The sequence below is a fragment of the Rattus norvegicus genome, chromosome 1 (genome assembly GCF_021556685.1).
Source record: "Rattus norvegicus strain SHRSP/BbbUtx chromosome 1, alternate assembly SHRSP_T2T, whole genome shotgun sequence".
NCBI classification, from domain to species: Eukaryota; Metazoa; Chordata; class Mammalia; order Rodentia; family Muridae; genus Rattus; species Rattus norvegicus.
Window position 1 is genome coordinate 169185537 of NC_141534.1, and position 21779 is coordinate 169207315.

General features: G+C 48.0%; 1 protein-coding gene and 1 pseudogene across 5 annotated transcripts; both read right to left on the minus strand.

The window, feature by feature from the left end:
- Positions 1 to 378: 378 nt before the first annotated feature.
- Positions 379 to 11940, minus strand: Rhog (ras homolog family member G). Of its 4 annotated transcripts, none has more exons than XM_087559027.1 (3): positions 11875 to 11940; positions 9447 to 9542; positions 379 to 1575 (listed from the first exon to the last, which is right to left on the minus strand). In XM_087559027.1, exon 3 carries the CDS (start codon positions 1504 to 1506, stop codon positions 931 to 933), a length of 576 nt encoding a protein of 191 aa, XP_087415153.1. In that variant the 5' UTR covers positions 1507 to 1575; positions 9447 to 9542; positions 11875 to 11940; the 3' UTR covers positions 379 to 930. The 4 variants fall into 4 exon arrangements, with proteins under 4 accessions (XP_087415153.1, XP_087415164.1, XP_087415159.1 ...); XM_087559038.1 differs by having other exon boundaries at positions 11579 to 11940; XM_087559033.1 differs by lacking the exon at positions 9447 to 9542 and having other exon boundaries at positions 11579 to 11940.
- A 7969-nt stretch (positions 11941 to 19909) lies between these two features.
- Positions 19910 to 20157, minus strand: Rps29-ps1 (ribosomal protein S29, pseudogene 1; annotated as a pseudogene). Its single transcript, XR_015652314.1, has one exon. The product of XR_015652314.1 is annotated as a ribosomal protein S29, pseudogene 1, transcript variant X2 (transcript).
- Positions 20158 to 21779: the final 1622 nt, after the last annotated feature.

A 21779-nucleotide genomic window follows, 5' to 3' on the forward strand; every position in this document is an offset into this window, starting at 1 on the left:
CAAGTTGAGTCTTCAGTTGAAGCAGAGACCTGGTTATGACTGTAACCCTTCTCAGTAAGGGCCTCTCCCCTTGGAACCACTTCAGGGGCAACTCAGATGTCTGACTGAGTGCACCAGCCTTCAGGCTGGTTTCAAAACCTCCCCTTTGGAGCCCTAGACCAGGAAGCCTTCTCCTCACACTTTGCATCCTAGTCCTTGGTGGCATCTGTGGCTGGGTCCCAGAGCTTTGTTAGGGAAATTGAGGGGTGGTGGTAAAGAACCACAATGGAGCCTACTGTCTTCTGTCCCCTCTTAGAGGAAACAAAAGGTTCCCAGTCTCTGGGGAGCCCTAGCTCATGCCCACCCGCCAATGCCCAGCACACAGGGAGGAGCCGGGGCCACTGGAGACAGGAGGTTTTATTGATGCTGATGGGGGTAGGAAAGGCCCCCAGGAGCATGGGGCCTGAGTCAGTCAGCAGGCGCATAAGTCCTGGGCACATGGGGCAGGTTAGGGCACATTTTTCTTCTGAGGATTCTGTGGCTCCTCCCTTGGGAGAGGGAGAGAACATCTTGGAGAGCTTACTCCAAGAGCTAAGGCAGAGAGAGGTTAGAGCCCCTATCTTGAGGAGGCATCACATCAGGCAGCAACAACTTTGTGGAAAGCTGGATGAACTGGTCAGTAGCAGGAAATGGAGGGGAGCACTGGGTTAGCCTCTTAGAAAGGTCAACCCGTTTGAGGTGAACTCATGGAATACTTGGTATTCCCAAGCAGAGTGGGGTGGGGCCCAAAGCCCCTCTCCCTGTGTACCTCCTTAAGGAATAAAAGGCATTCAGGGAGTTCCCAGGCAAGGGGTGCCAGAATTAGTCCTTAAGGCACAGCTGGGGGCAGACAAGGCGCCAAGGCACAATTGGTAGGGGGACAAGGGATAGCCTCCAAGCTGAGTGCCAGGGTCACAAGAGGATGCAGGACCGCCCACGCTTTATCGGTGTTGGGTTGAGCACCGCCCGGACAGCCTCGGCAAACACCTCCTTGACACCGTCTTGCTGCAGCGCTGAGCACTCGAGGTAGCGCACAGCGTGGATCTGCTTGGCCAGCGCCTGGCCCTGCTGTGGTGTGATGGGCGCTTGACCCTGCTCCTTGAGGCGCCGTAGGGTATCAGGCTGGGCTCTGAGGTCCTTCTTGGTGCCCACCAGGAGGATGGGCACATCAGGGCAGTGGTGACACACCTCTGGGTGCCATTTGTGCCTCACGTTCTCATAGGAGGGTGGACTGGCAATGGAGAAACAGATGACGAAGACGTTGGTCTGGGGGTAGGAAAGGGTGCGGAGGCGGTCGTACTCCTCCTGGCCGGCAGTGTCCCACAGGTTTAGGTTCACGGTGCGCCCATCAACCGCACTCTGGGCGCTGTAATTGTCGAACACAGTGGGGATGTATTCCTTGGGGAAGGCATTAGTTGTATAGCAGATGAGAAGGCACGTCTTGCCTACGGCCCCATCACCCACCACCACACACTTGATGCTCTGCATTGTGTTGTAAAGTTACTACCGTGGAGGCAGTGCCTCCTCCCTCTTCTGGACCCCACTGGAAGTAGTGACCTGTGGAGAGATGAGAGGGACATTCTTCATTTAGGAGACCTATACCTATTGAGACAGAAAAGCCACTTCTTCACTTATCTTGACGGCATCCCTAATACAAACATGAGGAAGGAGAGACGCTGGGCAGCTGTGACAGCACACCTTTAATCCCAGCACTTGGGAGGCAGAAGCAAGCCTATCTCTGTGGGTTTGAGGACGGCCTGGTCTACAGAGAGAGTTCCAGGACAGCCAGGGCTACACAGAGAAACCCTGTCTCCACCCAGATAAAAAAGGAAATGAGGAGAGGTACTGGACAAGATGCTGCAAAGTTGCAGCATTATGAGCTCTGGTACCAGCCTAAGGTCAAATCCCTGTTTCTAGCAATGACACTGGACAAACCACTTCTTTAAACCTCAGTATTTCTACCTGTAAAATAGACATAATACCTACTGCATGTCCTTACTTTATGGATTAGTTATTTTAAAACACTGAGGATAGTACCTGGTCAACTTTCATTCTTCCTTAATACAGGGATCTGCTAGCTCATCAAATAACTACTTATGGACGCCTCTCATTAGTCCAGTCTCTCAATATTTGCTCCAAAGCCTCAAAACTCAAAGTCGATATGCATGATGGCACCAGGGCAATCCCTCGTCCGGCAGCAGAGAAGGAACTCCGGTGCTGTGGAGCTTCAGTGGACCCAAACCCTGGTGCTGGTTCTCTCCCAGACTGCGGCGGCTTCTAGAACCAGCTGGGAGGGAGATGGTACTATGGGATGGGGTTACTTCTCACGTTCCCACTAACAGGATTTCCATCCAATGAATGAGTGTTCAACTTCAGGACAGTCAGACAGCTATCCCTCAGAGTGGGCAGCAGATGTATATAAAGGCCCTCCTGGATAGTAGAGAGCCTCAGACTGCAAGACCACAGACCTAAATTCTAATGCAGCTCTCTGACTCACTGCAGCCAAGCACCAGACATTTATTCGTCTGGGCCTCAGTTTCTCTTTTCAGGAAATGAAGGTAGAAAGTCTGGGGTTGGAGAGATGGCTCAGCAGTTAAGAGTAGGTACTGCTTTGCAGCACTGGAGTTCAATTCCCAGCACCCACCCACTCCGGGCAGCTCCACAACTGCCTGTCTCTCTAGCTCTAGGGAAGCCTATGCCTCTGGCACTGGCACTTGTATGCAAACACATACAGATAGACAGGAATACAGGTAAAAAGTGAGTCTTAAAAAGTCTACGACAAAGGCACTCGGTGGGCGAAGTAAAACAAGCTGCAAGTGGTAAGTTTACCAGCCATCTCAGCATTCGGGCAGCAGAGGTGGATTATGCAAGTCTGAGACCAGCCTGGTCTACCTAATGAGTTCTAGGCCTACCAGAGATACATAGTAAAAACCTGTCTCAAAAACAAAAACAAACAAACAAAAAAAGACTTAGGCCTACAGAGGAAAAGATATTTTAAGTGTGTGTGTGTGGGGGAGGGGGGAGACAGATCGAGAGACATAAAAGCAGAAGGGGAACTACTTGGGAAGAGGAAGGGCAATGTGTCGAGAGGAGGGGTGAAGAGAGGGAACCGGGGGCAACTATGAGCCAAGTATGAAATATACACACATAGGAAAACTTCAGAATGAAATCTGTTTTCTTGTATCCTAACAAGGGTCATTAGTTGTATCCACTAATAATCCACAGAAGAATTCCTGGGCCTGAAATCTTCAGGTCCATACAGAAGGGATGAAGTGGCAGTAAGGCGAAGACCCCTCAACTGCAGCAATGGGCTGAACAGACAGGAAGGCAAGAGGGAATTCTGGCTAGCAGTCACAGCCCCAAGAGACTAAAAGTACAACAGGCTCTCTGGGGGTTGATTATCAACCAGCAATCAGTAAGTCAGCCCTCAAAGGGGTGGGGAGGGAGAGCAGCTTCCGGCTGGCAAGGGAAGAGGGCCCTGACACCGGAAAAGGATTATGAATGAGTTACTGTGCAAAACAAGGTGTGGCCATATGACCAAGAGTACCAGACACCTGAGTCTAACCTGTGGAGGTCACCTGCTGATCCTGATTCACCTGCATGTGGTCCAAGTCTTTACGGATAGCATGGCACACGTTACCCAATCCTCCTAACAACCTACTTGTAGGACTTCTATCTTACAAACAGAGACACAAAGCTCAGAACTGTTAGAAGTAATCTAACCTCACACAGCTATTTAGAGTATGGGAGGCCAGGACACAAACTTGGCTCTGTGATCCAAAGTCCCAAGTTTTTTTTTTTTTTTCTTTTTTTTTCATTGTATCAGATGGCTCCCAGATAACTGTGGAGCCTTAGACAAATTAGTCATTCTCCTTTACCTCAGCCTCAGTTTCTTCATCGCTACAGCAATAGTCATAACACTTGCCTTCCTGGCCTCATGGGGATACAAAGAGTGCAATATACTTTTGAAACTGTCGTGTACTATGTACATCAGCAGCGACAAAAGCAGAGCCTTCCACCCCTAGAGTTGTGCTCATGACATATGCTCATGCGTGAGTGGTATCTATCTAGTTCCTCCCTATTTACTTCCAGTTCAAACTAGTCTCGTTTCCTCTTTAATATCTTTCTTTTTCTTGGGTCATTGTTAGCATTACTGAGGATTGAACCTAGAGCTTCACACGTGCTAGACAAGTGCTCTACCATGGTGCTCTATCTCCAGCTGTATGGCAATTCTTTTCTCTGAAAGTCTTTGGCTGAAGTGGGTCAGATAAGCTTCCTTTAAGTACTTAAACTCTACACTATAGGGCCTAACTTATGTCAAATAGGAAGAAAAGATTGCCAGTGCTGCAGGGGGGGAAGAAAAACAAAAAACAAAAACAAAAAACTGTTGAGAATGTGGCTCACGGGCTGGAGAGATGGCTCAGCCGTTAAAGGCTAGGCTCACAACCAAATATATAAGAGAATGTGGCTCAGTGGTATTACACTTGCCTAGCATGGGCAAAAGGCCAGTTTCAATTTCCAGAATTCTACTCCCTTGTAATAAATATAATAACTCCCCAAAAAACAAACAAACAAACAAAAAACCCACTTGGTTTAGCAAATAAATTCTACTTGAGGGTCTATACATTAGCCAATGACGACAACTTGTTTTGGGCTTTTATACCCAGTTTAACTCATTGAGATCATGCCTGGGCTCTCACTTTGTCATTCAAAGATTATCATAATGTTAGGGGTTTTAGAATAATACAGACCTGGACTTAAACTCTTTTTCCCACCACTTATCAGTTGTGTGACCCTGGACTTAGGATGGATTGCCTCTGTAATCTTCAGTTTCCTTATCTCTCGAATGTGGCTATAACAGTACTATCTCACTGGGTTCTATAAAGGTTAAGTGCATTAATATATGGAATGTGCATGAGATAGGTCCTTAGTATGAGTTCCTAGCTCCTTGCCCCAAAAGGGTCTACAGTGGTGTTCTTTTTTTTAAAGATTTATTTATTATATTATAAGTACACTGTAGCTGTCTTCAGACACACCAGAAGAGGGCACTGGATCCTATTACAGATGGTTATGAGTGACCATGTGGTTGCTGGGATTTGAACTCAGGACCTCTGGAAGAGCAGATAGTGCTCTTAACCCCTGAGCCATCTCTCCAGCCCCTACAATGGTGTTTGTAAAGCAAGTCTCAGTAGTCCTCTTCCTCTTCCTCTTCTTCCTCCTCTTCCCCACCTCCCCTCTTTTTTCAAGACAGCTTCATTGTATAGCCCTAGCTAGCCTGGAACTCAATTTGTAGACCAGGTTGGCCTTGAACTCAGAGATCTACTTGCCTCTACCTCCCAAGTGCTGGGATTGAAGGTGGGCAGCACCACACCTGTCGAGTCCTAGTCATTCTTGTCTCTCAGATTTTATGCTTGTGTTTCTTTCTGTTGATATTCCCTTTCCCTTTTCGAATCTTCCTGATTCTTCTGGGCCTAGGCTAAATCTCACCACTCCATAAGGCTCCATAGCATCGTTAAAGTCCTTTAACTCTGCTTTGGCTGTGGATCTCCTTCTCTGTACATAAGTGGTAGAAGCCCCCTTAAATAGCAGGCTGGGTTTCTGTACACTCAACCACAGAAAAGCCGTGAGTGTAGGGCTAAGCACACAGGACTGTACAGCCACTGCCTTCTGATCTGTTGGGACAGTGCTTCTGAAGAGTAGGATGGGTCCCTCTCAAGCCTGCCCCAACTGAGACTAGTGGAGAATAACAAAAAAGAAAAAAAAATCCTGCTAATTAGCTTGAAATGGCTCTGGAGGGGTTAGTGTGAGAATTTAGCTCATGGGGCAGGAGGGTGAGTCTGGTCCCTGAGTTCAGCTTGCATCCAGTGAGCCCTGGCGTTGGGGTGTGTCCTAGGCAGGTCCAGAAGGGGGAGGAAAAGGAAGTACTGATGTTTGCCTGATTGCCTGATCTCTGTGGCAGTTAGAGCAGGGGAAGTGTCCCAACTGGGAGTGGGGGAGGGGAAGCATGGGCTCTAAAAGATGGGTTAAGTGTAATCCTACAGCCTGCACAAAGAAGGCTCTTAGTATTTTGCAACCTTCCCTACTGAGAATGCACATCCCAGCCCTTACCTCTGCAAAGTGACCTGTGTAAGTCTCTACCCCCAAACACAAGCAATACTGAAAAGGGCCCAGCGCTGCTGCGGCCTACGCCAAGAATGTTTCGTACAAGCTGGGTGCTGGTGGCACACACCTTTAGACCCAGCACTTGGGAGGTGGAGGCAGGCGGACCTCTGAGTTGGAAGGCAGCCAAGTGTACAGAGTAACTTCCAGGACAGTCAGGGCTACACAGAAAAACCCTGCCTTGAAAAACCCAAGGTGTGTGTGGGGTGTGTGTGTGTGTGTGTGTGTGTGTGTGTGTCCCAATCCAAGTCACAAGTCACAAGTGACTTCACTGATCCAAAGTCTAACTGTCTATTTCATGTGGATGCTGGTCAGAATCTTATCTCTTGTTCTTAACTGGGAAATCTTAAGAGGGAAAAGTCCTGCCTTGTTTCTGACTCACTAGCTGAGTACAGCACATGTGGCCGTCAGTACAAAACAAAACAAAACAAACTACAATGAGCTTAACCTGTCCCTCTGTGCACACAAGAGCTCAGCTCCTATGAATGCTGTGTACCCTTCCGATTCTTCCAGCCATCTGGGCTCAGTTCTGTTCGCACCTTCTCCAGTCTATCACGGCTCCCTCCTTCTACCTTTCCCAGTAGTGACTGTTCTGTTCGTGCTCAACACCTACCTACTGGATGATCTGTGGGCAGGAAAGCCCGTTTATGTGTAGAAGCCCGGCACAAGGCTGAACAGAAGTTGCAGAGTGACATACAACCCCCTCCCCCCAATCAATCCTGACATTGAGACTAGGAACAAGGAAAGCCTCTATGTCCAAGAGACACTGGACAAAGGTAGCCAACTTCTTCCTCGCTCAAGAGAAACAGAAAGTTAGGGTCGCACAAACTAGATTGCTCTGTCCTCGGCTAAGAGTAAGAAGTCAGGCAGTGGTAATTCAAAGGGGCTGAAGAAAATGGGAAGAAAAAATAGAAGACAGGCCAAGGATTAGATGGGAATAGCTGCAGACCTTTGGCCAAAGACAACCAGGCCAGGGACGGGGCACTGCAAGTTTGTTTGTTTGTTTGCTTGTTTGTTTGTAGGTAAAACAAGGAGGCTCACACTGGGGATGCAGCTGACTGCAGCTGGGCTGGGAGGAGGAAGCTGGGGGAGACATGAGGTCAGTGTGGGCCTGGGACCAGGCCAAGGGCTGAGGCTCTTTCTACCCCTTCTCAGCAGCAGCAGGGAAGAACCCAAGAGAACCCAGTTCCCAGTCTTAAAGAAGAGAAAGGGAAAGTCCTGAGGGCAGTGTAGTGGCACATGCCTTTAATCCCAGCACTCTGGAGACAGAGGCACTGCACTAAAACTCTTGAGTTCAAGGCTAGCTTGGTCTACAGAGTGAGTTCCAGGACAGCCAGGGCTACACAGAGAAACCCTGTCTGGAAAGGGGAAAAAAGAGGAAAAAAAAAAAAAAAGCCCACACTGAAGGACTCTTCCCTTTTTGTCCTTTTCCACCTCTGGGATCCAGCACAGAGGAGTTTGGACTATGGTAGGTAGGGTAAGAGAGACTTGATGCTACTTTCTAGGGACTGACTACAGAGGAGGAAGAAACAAGGCATTGGAGCTGAGGGCACAGAGACTTGAGACAGCTTCACTAAGTCTGTCCCATGCTCATCCCAGCACTCAGGATGTTCCACAAAGGGTGAGCCCCAGAGACAGGACAGCTCCAGCTTGGGGAGCCAGGCCGCCCCTCCCCCACCCAGCCACACAGAGGAAGGCTCACACACTGGCTTATTTCTCCCTGCCTAGCAGCAGCTCAGCAACCTCTGGGTCTGTGAAGTGGCACTTCCTTTGCTCACTTCACATGAGGCTGGGAGTGCCAACCTTGCAATCCTGTCCCCTACCTTAAAAACAGAGAAACCCAGGGCTTCCTAGTCCTCTAAGTGTGCCACCCAAGGTCTGAGGGGGTTTCCACAAAGGGGAAAAAATAAACGGGGAGGAAACGCTACATCTATTTTCCACTGTTAGTGGGCACACAGCTGGGGCAGAGGGCAAGGTATACAGCCCATCCTGGAGTCCTGAGACAAGATCCCAGCATTACTGCCTTTTTATCTGTCCACCTACAGCAATCTTTGTACTTTGAATAAAGAGCGACAGTTCTAACCTGCTCAGATCAAGGCTGTTGAGACATGAAGGATGGGTCTGAGGCACTGAAAACGTAAGCCGTTTTTCTGAAACGGTCTTACTGTATGTCACCTTGGCTAGCCTGAAACTTGATATGCAGACCAGGTGGGCTTCTGCCTCCCAAGCACTGGGATTAAAGGTGTGTACCACCAGGTCTGGTTTGCAACTTAATGTTAAAATAGAGTCAAGAGATACTCAGTTGACCAGACTGATACAAAGACTTAGTTGCAAATTTAGGGTGAGGACCAGATCTAACCTCTGGCCTGATTGTCTCACAAAGCAGAAAAGGTGAAGACCTTTACTCTGAACTTTGACTTTAAGATGGCCCTAGCATGGTTTGCTTCTTTAAGTAATGGGTGAGAGGGCTAGAGAGATGGTTTAGTGGGATTAAGAGCACTTGTCCTTGCAGAGGACCCAGTTTTCATTCCCAGCACCCACAGGGTGACTCACAGGTCCATAGAGTTCCAGTTCCAGGGGATCTGACACCCTCCGTGGGCATCAGGCATGGATATGGTACACATACACATATGTAGGCAAAACACCCATACATAATATATATACAGAAATCTCAATAGATAAAGCAATGGGCCAAAGGAGTCAGGCTGAAATCCATCTGCATCCTTTTGCTTTTAAGCTATCCAGCCTCCCAGCCCCAGTGCAGCTTGTACTGCTCATGGTTTAGCATTAACAGTGTGCTACTGGACAGCCAGCTACCCTGGTCTTGTCCTAGCTGAGAAGCTCCTCCTTTGGTCTTTAGCTCCTAGGGACATGCCCTCCCCCCATGTGAGATGAGGACAAAAGAGGAAGCTGGACCCTGGACAGGAAAACCAGTCTGATCTGGGGAGGTGGCCCAGGCTTTGTCTTTGGTTTCCCTTCGAAGGTCCTCTCACAGACCCCTACAAACCTCACCTCTAATGGATCGACGCTACATGAAAGAAGAGGTTTTTCAGACTGTGCCCAGCACCCTTCTGTATTCTCTGTTCTCCAGCTACTATCACCCGTATCTTCACAGCTGCCCATATAACCACAGCCTTTTGTATCTTCTTGCTCATAGCCCCTCAATAGCTACTATCATCTGCCTTAACATCTTCCCTGAAGCGACTCTCCATAGCCCAGACTGCTAAGCAGGACGAGCAGCATCGTCACCCTACCACTTCTCATATTACCTTAACCATCCACAGCGTTTTCCTACTTAGATTCCTCCCATCCTGGTCACACTCTTCTTGCAATTAGCTCAAATTTCCAATGTGGCCAGATCTTGCCTAAGAGAAAAAAACCCTGTTACTGCCACCATTATCTCTGCTCTCGGAGCCTTGTGGGTTGCTTAGTTATACCAAATGCTAAACTCAGTACTGGTTTGTCAAGCTAAGAATCAGGGCTCCTGACGACTTTTATTGAGCTGTGATGCCAAGAAAATGTGCCGTATGCACATCCTTTCCCGAGCTGGGATTTAATACAGATCCCTTGGATTTCCTCCGTGGGGCCAAACCTCTGTACCTCCCAGAAATGAGAGTAGGAAAGACAGGTGGAGAAGGGCAGGCCCAGAGGAAGGAACAATTGATGGGAGAGGGACAACTGTGAGGTGGTAAGAGGATAGGAAAGGGAAGGAGCCTAGCTCTTAAATTTAGCTGTGCTCGACGATCCCCCAAATGTGACATTTGCTCTCCTCCACTTCTCTTTATTCTCATGGAGAGAAGAAGAGCAGTGGAGGCAGAGACAAACAAAATCTGAGCATGTAATCCAAAGGCTGAGGAGGGGCTCCAGAATGGAGACAAGCACTTACAGGGCCAGGACAGACTACGTTAGACTTTGGAGAAACCCCTCAGAGAGCGGGAATAGAGACCTTGGTAAGAAGAGAACATCACGGATGCTTAAAGACAGGAGGGTCAGTACAACTCCCAGTGAAGGCATTGACACACACCAGAAAATGTAGATACCCAATGTCTGCAGTCCCCACCGAGCAGCAGGGAGGAAGGACAAACACCCTTGCCTCGAAGCCCTTTCCTGATCAAAATTTTAAAAAAACAGTAGAGACTTAAGTTAGACTTGCTGCAGCTTTCCCTCCAGAATCTTGCCTTTGCCCCCTTCCTTTTCCTAGCAGACCAAATGGCCCAACACACTCTCCCCACTCCTTAGAATCAGTAAGTGCTAGGAGACTGGGAAGAATCAGGGTAGTTTGATTTCCCATGGACTTTCTAACTAGTCTTATTCTTGTGTCACTCAACTCTGGCTGCTACAGACTGCTTCCCCTGCCTAACCACAGTGTCACCCACCGCAGGTTCCCTTCATTCTGCCGGCTTCTGCTCTGGGACTTCTCAAGGCTGAGGGCAGATAGTTATTTTGTCTCTAAGAGATAAAGATGTTGACACACCAGAACTTGCATGTTCACGCGCGTGTGCACATGTTTCCAGCCCTTTAATCATCTCCATCCTTGGAAGGCTGCAGCCAGCATCTCCACTAAGCTAAAGAGGCTCGAAAAAGGCTCCTAAAGTCAGCAAGTCTAAAGCAGTTTCTGACACCAAAGTTAGAGTACAGACCAAGGAAAGGAGAAAGACTGAGGGCGGCAGGGAAGACAGAAACAAAATGGGGAGAGATGTGTGTGGCAGTCAGAGGATGGGAAGAGATGGAATGGGGAGAGAGCAGAGAACTGAGCAGAAAACAACAGGGCAGAGTAAATGTATCAGGGCCTGCATACATCAATGTGACTGGGGGAAAAGAAACTGAAGGAGAATGTGGTAGACACGAAGGAGAGTGGAGGAAGACAGTATGTGGAATTCAGGTGAGGGAGACGTCTTAAGAGCTCTCAATCATTCCCCTAAGTCAGAACTCCAGCTGCTTCTCAAAGTCCCGTAAGTTGTCAGCGACTATCGGTATGGAGGCCCTTTCCTTCCTAGGTTTATCCGGGAAAAAAAAAAAAAAAAAAAAGCAAGGCCAGATTGAGTCAGATAGACACAACAGACGTGTTCACTAAATACCTGTTGTTGCATGGGATAGGAATAAAGAGGTTGGCTCAGAAAAAAACTGAGAGAGGGAATGGGGATTCCCCCACCGCATCCTCAGCAGCAACAGTGTAGCTATGGACTGGCTCCGACCTTCCCGGGTGAGACCTTTCTCTGCAGTCTCAGACTTCAGAGGCCCCAGACACCGCCCCCCAACCCCCACACCCCAGTCTCACAAATGTCACAACTGCAGAGCAGAGAGCGCGCCTTCTGCAGCCCAGAGGCCCTTTCCTTTCACACACTACTGAACAACCCCCCACAACTTCGGAGGGCACCCCACCGCAGAGTCCCAGCCTCACCAGCTCAGCGCTTTCCCACTTCCGAGCCTCTCACGGTTCGGATCTCAGGGGTCCCTCGCAGACAGCAGAAGCCCGCGCTGTCCCTGGGATCCCACACTCAACCCAGCCACCAGCGATCGGCTCGCGGTGGCCGCTGTCCCCGCCCGGCCTGCCGCGCCCGCCCAACTTGCAGTGAACGAAAACCTCCCGCCCTCGTCCTCCCTCCTGCAAACTCCCCGGCTCGTGGGTACTCAGTCCCGACCGGCTGAACTCTTCTTCCCAGGACCCCTGCCCACCAGGCCCGACCCTGGCCTCACCTGGTGCCCTCCCCGCGGCGGGGGAGCTGGGGGCGGCGGCGGCGGCTCTGGGCTCAAGAAGGAAGTGAGAGCTGGAGGCCGGAGGAAGTGGGGGGGTGGGGGACGGGCCGGCGGGGCCGGGGCGGGGCGCGGGGGCGGGCCGGCCCGGGCGGGGCGGACCAGGAAGTCCGCGGCCTCCCCCACCCTCCACAGCCTGGGGTCTTCTGTAAGCTTTGCCCGCCGCACAGTCCTGCACCCCCTGCTTCCCGCCACTCTTCTCCCTGAGACCCCTTGAGTGTGGCCTCTCAAGGTCAGGTCTCCCCACTTTCACTTGGCATCCCACCCTAGCAGGGGCCCTAAGCTAGGCGCAGGGCATTTGTTCTCTTCCTAGTATCTCACTCCCCGCCCCGCAACCTCCGCGGGAAGGCTGAGAAATGCCTTCCGCTCTGCCCGGGAATCTAGAGGTAGCCATGGCTGGCTAGGGATTAGCCGGAATGGGTCAGGCTGGGGCAGTCCCCACCCCTGCCCTGAGCCTTGGGAGAGTGCCGGGTGTTGGTGATTCAGCAGTGGGAAGGTTCCAGACCCCTGGGGAGGGTGGGGAGATAGAGGTGGGGGCAGGGCAGCTGCCGTCAGCACCCCGGGAAAAGACATGATCAGCAGAGATGCAGGCGGAGCCGCGCGGGCCCCCAAAACAGGATGTCGTGTCGTGGTTCCGCACCTCGCGGCTCCGCGGGGCCCTGGGGAGGGGGCGGGGCGTGGGAAGACGTGGGGCTCTTCTTGTTCCCTGATCTTGCCTTGGCGCGCGGCTGCTTGGAGCGGTAGGACCGCACCCAGGCTTGAGGTCCGGCCTGGGCCCTGGAGACAAGCGAGTGGGCGGCCTCGTGGGCGCCCTCTGGTGCTTCCAACCCAGGCCTTGGGCGCAGAATTTTACTGGAGAATCAACATTTTTTAAAGCAATTTTCTGGGTGCTCTACCAAGTGCAGAGCTCCGCAAGGTGCAGTGAAAACAGTTCGAGATAGACAACCCGTCTTACAGAGGCCCTCCAAATAAAGTGGATCGGGTCTGACAAATAGTTTAATGTTTCCAAGTATCTTTTTTTTTTTTTTTGTAAAATCAACAAAAAATTCTCCATCCAGAGGATGTGGAGATAACAGAATAGGTGTCTATGCTGTGTTACTGTATAGAAAGTCAAATTCAGACAATCGAACTCAGGCTGGTCAGTGAGTGACTGAATGCGAGTTCTCAGATCCTCCAGAAGCCAGTTCTCATCGCTCAGGCAGTTTGTGGGCCCTTTTCTTCTTCTTCAGTCCACAGGCAAATTCCTCCCTATGAGGAGAGGAGAATAGGAGGGGCTAGAGGAAATTTGGGAGTGCAGAACAAGTGCTTGGTGTTTAATGGAAAGAGGTTTGTGAATCCCCCAAATAACAGGGTCACGTTCAAGTGGCTTCAATGAAGCCATTAAAAGTATGTTCCAAGCCAGGTGTGGTAGCACGTTTGTAGTCTCAGCATTACAGAGTTAGAGGCAGGAAGTTCAGAAGTTTAAGGCTAACCCGGGCTATATGAAACCTTACCTTAATAAAAAAAAAGTTCTCGAGTTCAAGGCCACCCTGGTCTACATTCCAGAACAGCCAGGAAACCCGGTTTCAAAAAAACAAACAAACAACAACAACAAACCAGAAACAAAATCCTGAAAAAATATTTGAAAATTAGGCTATCGCTCAGTGATAGAATGCGTGCTTGTCATGTGTTTAGGTCTGTACCCCAACACCACAAGCAATAGCTTGTTTATTTAGAATCAATTGAGGGGCACCGTGGTAGGAACAAGGTAGAAAGAACACTGGGTAAATAGATTGAGAGCTGGGCTGGCAGCTTAGGGTCACACTCTGCCGCCTGGGCTCTGAGTGTCTTGGGTTTGCCTTACCTTCGTCCAGGAGGGAGAACTTTCTTAGACATCTGTTTGATGGAATATAGAACTATTGCACCCGAAGCTTCCAGAGGAGGAGCTGAAATCCCAGGACTAAGACTGGAAAGGTTTTAGGCCATGCCCTTACCCATTTCTGAGTCTCAACTTCCCCCGACTGGTAAACAAGGTGTTGGGGCAGATGAGAGCCCCTTCAGCTCTGACCTTCTGCAATGCACTCCTGAGAATAATAATTAAGTAATTGAGGTTTATGCATATAGCACATTGCTCATGGTTCCTTAATATCACTTAGGTCATCCTGTTTTGAGTTCTAGTAAATTGTATCTGTGTCTAATGTCTGTCTCCTCTACCAACTGTTAAGTCCTTTGAGGTTGTGTCTGATTCATCTCTGTGTCCACCCACTGGGCCTGGCGCAGGCACGTCCGAGCATACACTTGTGTTCGGTAAACATCTGTGGAATGAAATTGCTTCAATAAATTACTAATATGTGTAGAGTCATCAGCATCCAGGTGATTCGGAACCACTTTTGTGTTACAGATGTGAGAAGGGTCAGTAAGGCCAAAAGAGGGGAGGTAGGCAGAGAGGTAGAGCCATCTGGAAAGGCTTCTTGGAAGAGGAGAATCTAAACTGGAGAAAGTTCACGCCATAGTCTTTTTCCTAGTCTTTCATGAGCTTTCAGGTGAGTTCATGCAAGTGGTGCATGTCATATACTTATAGACAACTGAGGTACCCACAGGACCTGGGTATTTAGAAATAAGAGGACATAGGGAAGTTGTTTGTTTGTTTTTGTTGTTTGTTTCATGTGATTAGGCTCCCACGCCTGATGAACTGTGGCTGACCTTGAACACCAGTCTCTGCCTCTGAAAAGTTTTTTTGGGGCGTGGAGTGGGGTAGATTATCCATGATAGAATAGTTGTTAGAATTCAAATCCTGGTGGTGATGTATCTAAGGGCCTTTGACCAGTCACACGCTGTCTTGCATTCATCACTTCAATTCAGTGTGTGTGTGTGTGTGTGTGTGTGTGTGTGTGTGTGTGTGTGTGTGTAGGCCACAAGTTAAAGTCAGGTGTCTTCCCCAGTCACTTTCCACCTTCAGCTGGGCTAGACCGGATGGCTAGCAAGTCCAGGGGATCCTCCTGTCTGCTACTCCCAGGACTGGGATTGCAAGTCCACGCCATTGTGCTATGTATACTTGGGTGCCACAGAGATTTGAATTTGTCTTTATGCTTTCACAAGCACTTTACCATCTGAGTCATCTCTCCACAGCCCCCTCAGTGCATACTCATGTAGTCTGCTGGCTGCCCAGCATAATTTTACATTCCAACAATGAAGTGGAGAGGGCAGAAGACCCCGTTCTGATATTATTAGAAAAGAGAGACCTGGGGCTGGAGAGATGGCTCAGTGGTTAAGAGCACCTACTGCTCTTCTAGAGGTCCTGAGTTCAATTCCCAGCAACCACGTGGTGGCTCACAACCATCGGTAATGAGATCTGATGCCCTCTTCTAGTGTGTCTGAAGAAAGCTACACTACTCATTTACATAAATAAATCTTAAGAAAAAAGAAAAAAAGAAAAGAAACCTGAGGGCTGGAGAGTACTTGCTGCCCTTCCAGAGGACCCAGGTTCTCAAATCCACCTGGAACTCCGGGCCCAGATGCCGTCTTCTGAACTCCTTAGGTACCAGACACACACATGATTCACATACACACATGCAGGCAAAAATATTCATATACATAAAATAAAAAATAAATCTAAAAAAAAAAGACCTCTTAAGTAGGTAGATTTGTGAGTTGGAGGCTAGCTTGGTCTACTTTCAGAATTCAGCTAAGGCTACACAGTGAAACAGAGATAGGCAGGCAGACAGACAGACAGACATCTTCAACAGGTATCACACAAAGACAAGAGTACACCACAGAGCTACTTTCTGAGTCATAGTTTCGTTTTAAAATGTGAATGACAAATGCCTTGGGGGACTGTGCAGGTGAAGTAACACCCGTGGACTGGCAAATCGGCCATTGGAACAACAAATGAGCACCCTTCTCTGTTTCTTAAGTCAAAATGCTAAAGTGACCATTGCTCTTATGAAGGGTCCAGAGACAGGGATAGAAATGTCCTGGGTGATCTCACCCGAGCTCCGCTGCCTTCCACACAGGTCTTCTCACCTTTAGTCCCTGGTAAACCCCAGCTTTTGCGGTTCACCAATGCCCACAGGGTGTTCGGAGAATCAGTCTTTGCCCCTACTGGCTAACCTTAAACTGTGGCTTCAGGGAACTCAGCCTTCTTTGGGCTCCTCTTGGCCTGTCTCAGTCAGCCAGAGAGACAGACAGTCTCTTCACTACTTTCTTTATCCGTACCACTGATGGCAGTTTCCTTGTCCCATTTTGTGGGCTTTGATAGGAAAGATGGGAGACAGCAGAGAGAACTAACAGGGGAGGTGACAAATTAAGCAAAGCTAAAGTCATTGCTTTTGAACTCTCTTGAGGAACCCAGTAGATGGAGAGAGTGGGTACAGTGATCATGCCAGGAGAGTCCTCCCTCCCAGGCGGATAGAACAATAGCTGTCCTGTTCCCCTGCAGGACGCCTTTGCATTTTTGAGATGGGTGGTACCTAGGCTACCTGGCACAATCCCTTTATGAGAAATTCCTCTTCCCCAGGAGCTATTCAATTCTATAGATGCCTAAATAATTCAGTATTCCCCCTCTTCCCTAACTTCGTTATGTTTGTTCTAAGACAGGGTCTTACTATGGAGACGAGGCTGGCCTCCAACTTAGAAATCTACCTGCTTTTGTATCCAGAGTGGTGGGATCAAAGTTATGCGCCAACATGGCCCCTCTCCTCTAATTTTTATCTTCGACATTTGCTTTTTGTTTTGTTTTGTTTTGAGGCAGGGTTTCTCTGTGTAGCCCTGGCTGTCCTGGAGCTCCATCTGTAGACCAGGCTGGTTTCAAACTCACAGAGAGCCACCTGCTTCTGCCTTCCGAGTGCTGGGACAAAGCTGTGTACCACCACATCTGGCTGTCTTCTTCTTCTTTTTAAAGATTTATTTATTTTATGTATGTGAGTATATTGTCGCTGTCTTCAGTCACATCAGAAGAGGGCATCTGATCCCATTACAGATGGTTGTGAGCCACCATGTGGTTGCTGGAATTTGAACTTAGGTCCTCTGGAAGGGCAGTCAGTGCTCTTAACCACTGAACCATCTCTCCAGCCCTGTTATTTACTTTCTATGTGACCCTGAACAAGTTGTAATTTTAGCATAACTTAAATATGCTTTACACTTTTTAAATCTATATAAGAACTCCTTGAGGTAGAAAATATCTCCCTTCATTTTATAGATTAAAACCATGGCTCCATGTAGGAAAAATAGGATTTGTCAGTCATAATTTAAACCTTTATAAGATGAATCAGAGTTATATGACATTGTCATATCACTGTGGATGTTAATTATGTGAGGCATGCTCAATGCGGGCAATAAATTATGTTTATCAGTGCCTGGCTCAGAGAATATTTGTTGAAGGGATAATTGGCATGGAACATAATACCACAGCGCCTTCTGGATGGCGTATACATTTCCAGGTGGGTCTGATGGCATATACGTGTGATCGCAGTGTTCAGGAGGAGAAGCCAGGAGGAGCAGTTCCAGGTCATTCTTGGCTACATAGCAAATCAAGGGTGCTCTACACTCAAAAACCAGCAGTACAAGTTTTTTTCTTGTTTTTTTGAGAAAGGGCTTCTCTAATTAATTGAACCCTAGATGTCCTGAACTTGCTTTGTAGACCAGGTTGGCCTCAAACTCAGAGAGATCCACCTGCCTCTGCCTCCCAAGTACTGGTAGTAAAGGCATGTACCAACAGCATAATTTAAAAAGTTGTGGGCAGTGGTAGCATACGCCTTTAGTCCTTGCGTTTGGGAGGCAGAGGCAGGAGGATAGCCAGGGCTACACAGATAAACCATCTCAAAAAAAAAAAAACCCACCAAAAAACAACAAATACCCAAAATGACAACAACAAAGAAATAAAAAGGAAAAAAGAAAGAAAAAAAATGCTTTCTAATGTCATAGCCATTAGTTGATTGTGATCAATTTTTTTTTTTTTCGGAGCTGGGGACCAAACCCAGGGCCTTGCGCTTGCTAGGCAAGCGCTCTACCACTGAGCTAAATCCCCAACCCCAATTGTGATCAATTTTGATGACTTACCTGATCAGCCAATTAATCACCAAATACATCACAAATCTAGATCCTTTCTTTTCTTTTATTATTGCTCAATCATACTTATTGTTAATGTTCTGCTCAAGGTCACCCATCTAATACAGTGAAGCTGGCTCAGAGGTGACGTCCTTACTGCATCTACAGAGGACTCAGGTTTGGTTCCCAGAACACACGAGGTGGCTCAAAACCACCTCTACCAGACGCCTTCTTCCGGCCACCACAGGCGGTAGGCACTCAGATGATGCACAGACACATGAAGGCAAAACACTTGTGCACACAAACAATAATTAAGTTAAATTAACAAGGTGAGCTGGGTTTTCTGTGTATGTCTCTCTGACTACCTCACCCGTCTAGCTTCTTCCTTTTCAATCTGTTCTCAGGGTTATCATCAGAATGATTCGATGCCTATAAATTTAGTTGATTTTGTTGTTTTTGTTTTTGAGACTGGGTTTCATGGTTTAGCCTCCTACTCATTCTGAAGCTAAGGTTGAACTTCAACTCCTTACTCTTTTGCCTCTACCTCCTGAGTGCCTGGGTTATGGGTGTGCATTGTAACACCTAACATGTGTAGTTATCTTGGTGTAATTCTCTGATGTATGTTTGTTTGTTGAGACAGGGCTGTCCTGGAACTAGCTCTGTAGACCAGGTGGGCCTCAAACTCAGACGGATTCGCCTGCTTCTCCTCCCAGGTGCTGGGATGAAAGTTGTCAACTGCTCAACGTTGATGTAATCCTTTAATAGTTCTGATGTTCCTGGTAAGGTCCATATTTATTGAGCATATTATGCTAGACACTGTCCTGATTGCTTTATACACATTAAATCATCTACTATTTTTTGTTGAGATGGCGTCTTATTCTGAGACCAGGCTGGCCTGGAATTCACTAAGTAGCACAGGCTGGCCTTGAAATGATGGCAGTTCTGCTGCCTCAGCCTTTCAAGTACTGAGATTTCGGGTATGAGCTACCATACAGCTTTAAGTCATTTGAGCCTTATAGAGCCCTTCCTTTTTCAGAGGAAAAGCTAAGGCCAGAGAGAGATTTCAAGGTCAGGGAGGTTGACTGACTTGCTTAGAAACCACACACTTAAGGTAGGAATCTAGGCGGTCTGAAGCTGCCTGCTTGCCTCTTGCCCTCCCAAACTGTGCCTCTGCACAGCCTCCTTGGCTACTGCTAGGAAAAGTAATTACTTTTTCTACACATTTCTCATCTACTCTTGTACAACTTCCTCTCAAGACATTACCAAGTTACTTCTCTTCACATGTATCTGTATATCCTCCCTAAAATCCAAGCTCTGTGAGGGTAGGACGTGGTTATTCTGGGCAGATGCTCAGTAGACACTGAATAAATGGGTGAAGACTGACAGTAAGAGTCAAGAAGTGGGGTTGGGTGGCTCGAGAGGTGGCTCAGTGGTTAGGACCTACTGCTCTGCTCTCCCAGAGGACCTGAGTTCAGTTCCCAGAACACACACGGCACCCCACAACCATGGAACTCCAGTTCCAGGAGACCTAAGTCCTTCTTCTGGTTTATGAACTCAGTGTATAGCCATTTAGACAAGCAGAACAACAACAACAACAACCAAAAGAACAAAAAAAAAAAGAAAGAAAGAAAAAAAATAAAAGTAGACAAGCAGAACACTCATATGTATAAAATAAAATAAATCTTTAAAAAGGCAAGAAGGGGCCTAGGGGCAGAGACAGGCATATCTCCCCGAGTTTGAGGCCAGCCTAGTCTACGTAGTGAGGTAAATTCCCAGTTATCCTCATAATAGAGAGAACTGAATCCCAAAGTTCTCTGACCTTCACAGGCATACCAATGGCTCCTCTGGGTGAGTGTACACACACACACACACACACACACACACACACACACACACTGTATTTTTTTTGAGGCCTTCACTTTTTTTTATTCTGTGTGCACAAAGACTAGCATGATTGGTATCACTGGGTAGACAGTCGAATCATCCATTCAGGTCGCTTAGTCCAACTTAACGAAGCCTATGTCCTTCGCGTACTGACGAAGCACTGTCTGCACATTTCAGCCTGTATTTACGGATCAGACCGTGGTGTTTAGAGCAGACATGGCAAGAGCGAGAACCCTGGCCCAACTTCTGCGGGTGACTCCAGTAGAGCTGCTGGTGACCCATCTTGCCTTCAGATGCCCAAGGAGGAAAAAGGACACACACTGTATTTTTTTTTTTTTTTTTTGGTTCTTTTTTTCGGAGCTGGGGACCGAACCCAGGGCCTTGCGCTTCCTAGGCAAGGGCTCTACCACTGAGCTAAATCCCCAACCCCGTACACTGTATTTTTAAGAAAAGGATTCAGGGCTGGAGAGATGGCTCAGCAGTTAAGAGCACCCGACTGCTCTTCCAGAGGTCCTGAGTTCAATTCCCAGCAACCACATGGTGGCTCACAACCATCTGTAAAGAGACCCAATGTGGGGTTGGGGATTTAGCTCGGTGGTAGAGCGCTTGCCTAGGAAGCGCGAGGCCCTGGGTTCAGTCCCCAGCTCCGAAAAAAAGAACCAAAAAAAAAAAAAAAAAAAAAAAAAAAAAAAAAAGAAAAGAAAAGAAAAGGATTCAGAGGCTGGAGAGATTGCTTAGCTGTTGAACAGGGCTAGGTTTCAGTTTCTAGCACCCACATTGGGTGGCTCACAACCTGGTGTAATTCAGCTCCACAGGATCTGATGCGCTGTTTTGGCTTCTCTAGGCGTCCACACGCATGTGGCACACACACACACACACACACACACACACACACACACAGAGAGAGAGAGAGAGAGAGAGAGAGAGAGAGAGAGAGAGAGAGAGAAGCAAATACATACACATATATAAGCAAATCAAATCTTACAAAAAAAAAAGGGGGCTGGGGATTTAGCTCAGTGGTAGAGCGCTTACCTAGGAAGCGCAAGGCCCTGGGTTCGGTCCCCAGCTCCGAAAAAAAGAACCAAAAAAAAAAAAAAAAAAAAAAAGATTCAGGCTGGAGAGATGGCTCAGTGGTTAAGAGCACTGACTGCTCTTCCAGAGGTCCTGAGTTCAATTCCCAGCAACCACATGGTGGCTCACAACCATCTGTAATGGGATCAGATGCCCTCTTCTGGTGTGTCTGAAGACAGCTACAGTGTACTTATATAATAAATAAATATGTCTTGGGGAAACGAAAGATTCAGGAAGTAATTCTGGAAGTGGAGATGATTCTATTTAAAGAAGCCAAGCTACACAGCCTGAACATGTAGTCTTTATTTTGGACACCAGGGAGCGCCACTACTAAAGTATTCCAGACCAGGATTGCTAAACTTTTCTAAACAGATCTAAAGGTGTGTGTGTGTGTGTGTGTTGCTGGGAATGCACGCCAGGCAAGTGCGTCTACCACTGGACTTTATGTACCCAGATGTCTTGTATTTGTATACGGAGACAGTGTTTCATATAGCCCGGGCTGCCTTTCTAAGTGGCTTTGTAGCTGAGAATGGGTTTGAGCTCCTGATCCTCCTTTGTTCACATCTCTCAAGTGATGGTATTACATTGAGTATCACCACCTGACATCATAAACATTTTTGAACATACATATAATGGAATTTTATCCACTGAAATTAGGTCATTTTCAGGATAACGGGCAAAATTAAATCATCATATTAAACTAAACAAGCCAGACACAGAAAGACAAGTATTGTATATTCGCTCTCGTACTCAATCTAGATTTAGTTTTATACGTATCACATGAGAGCAGAAGTGCCATTTGGAGGAAGGAGTGGAGCAGCCAGAGGAGAAGAGGCTGGGGAAGGATAGTGGGGGCTAACTAAGAACAA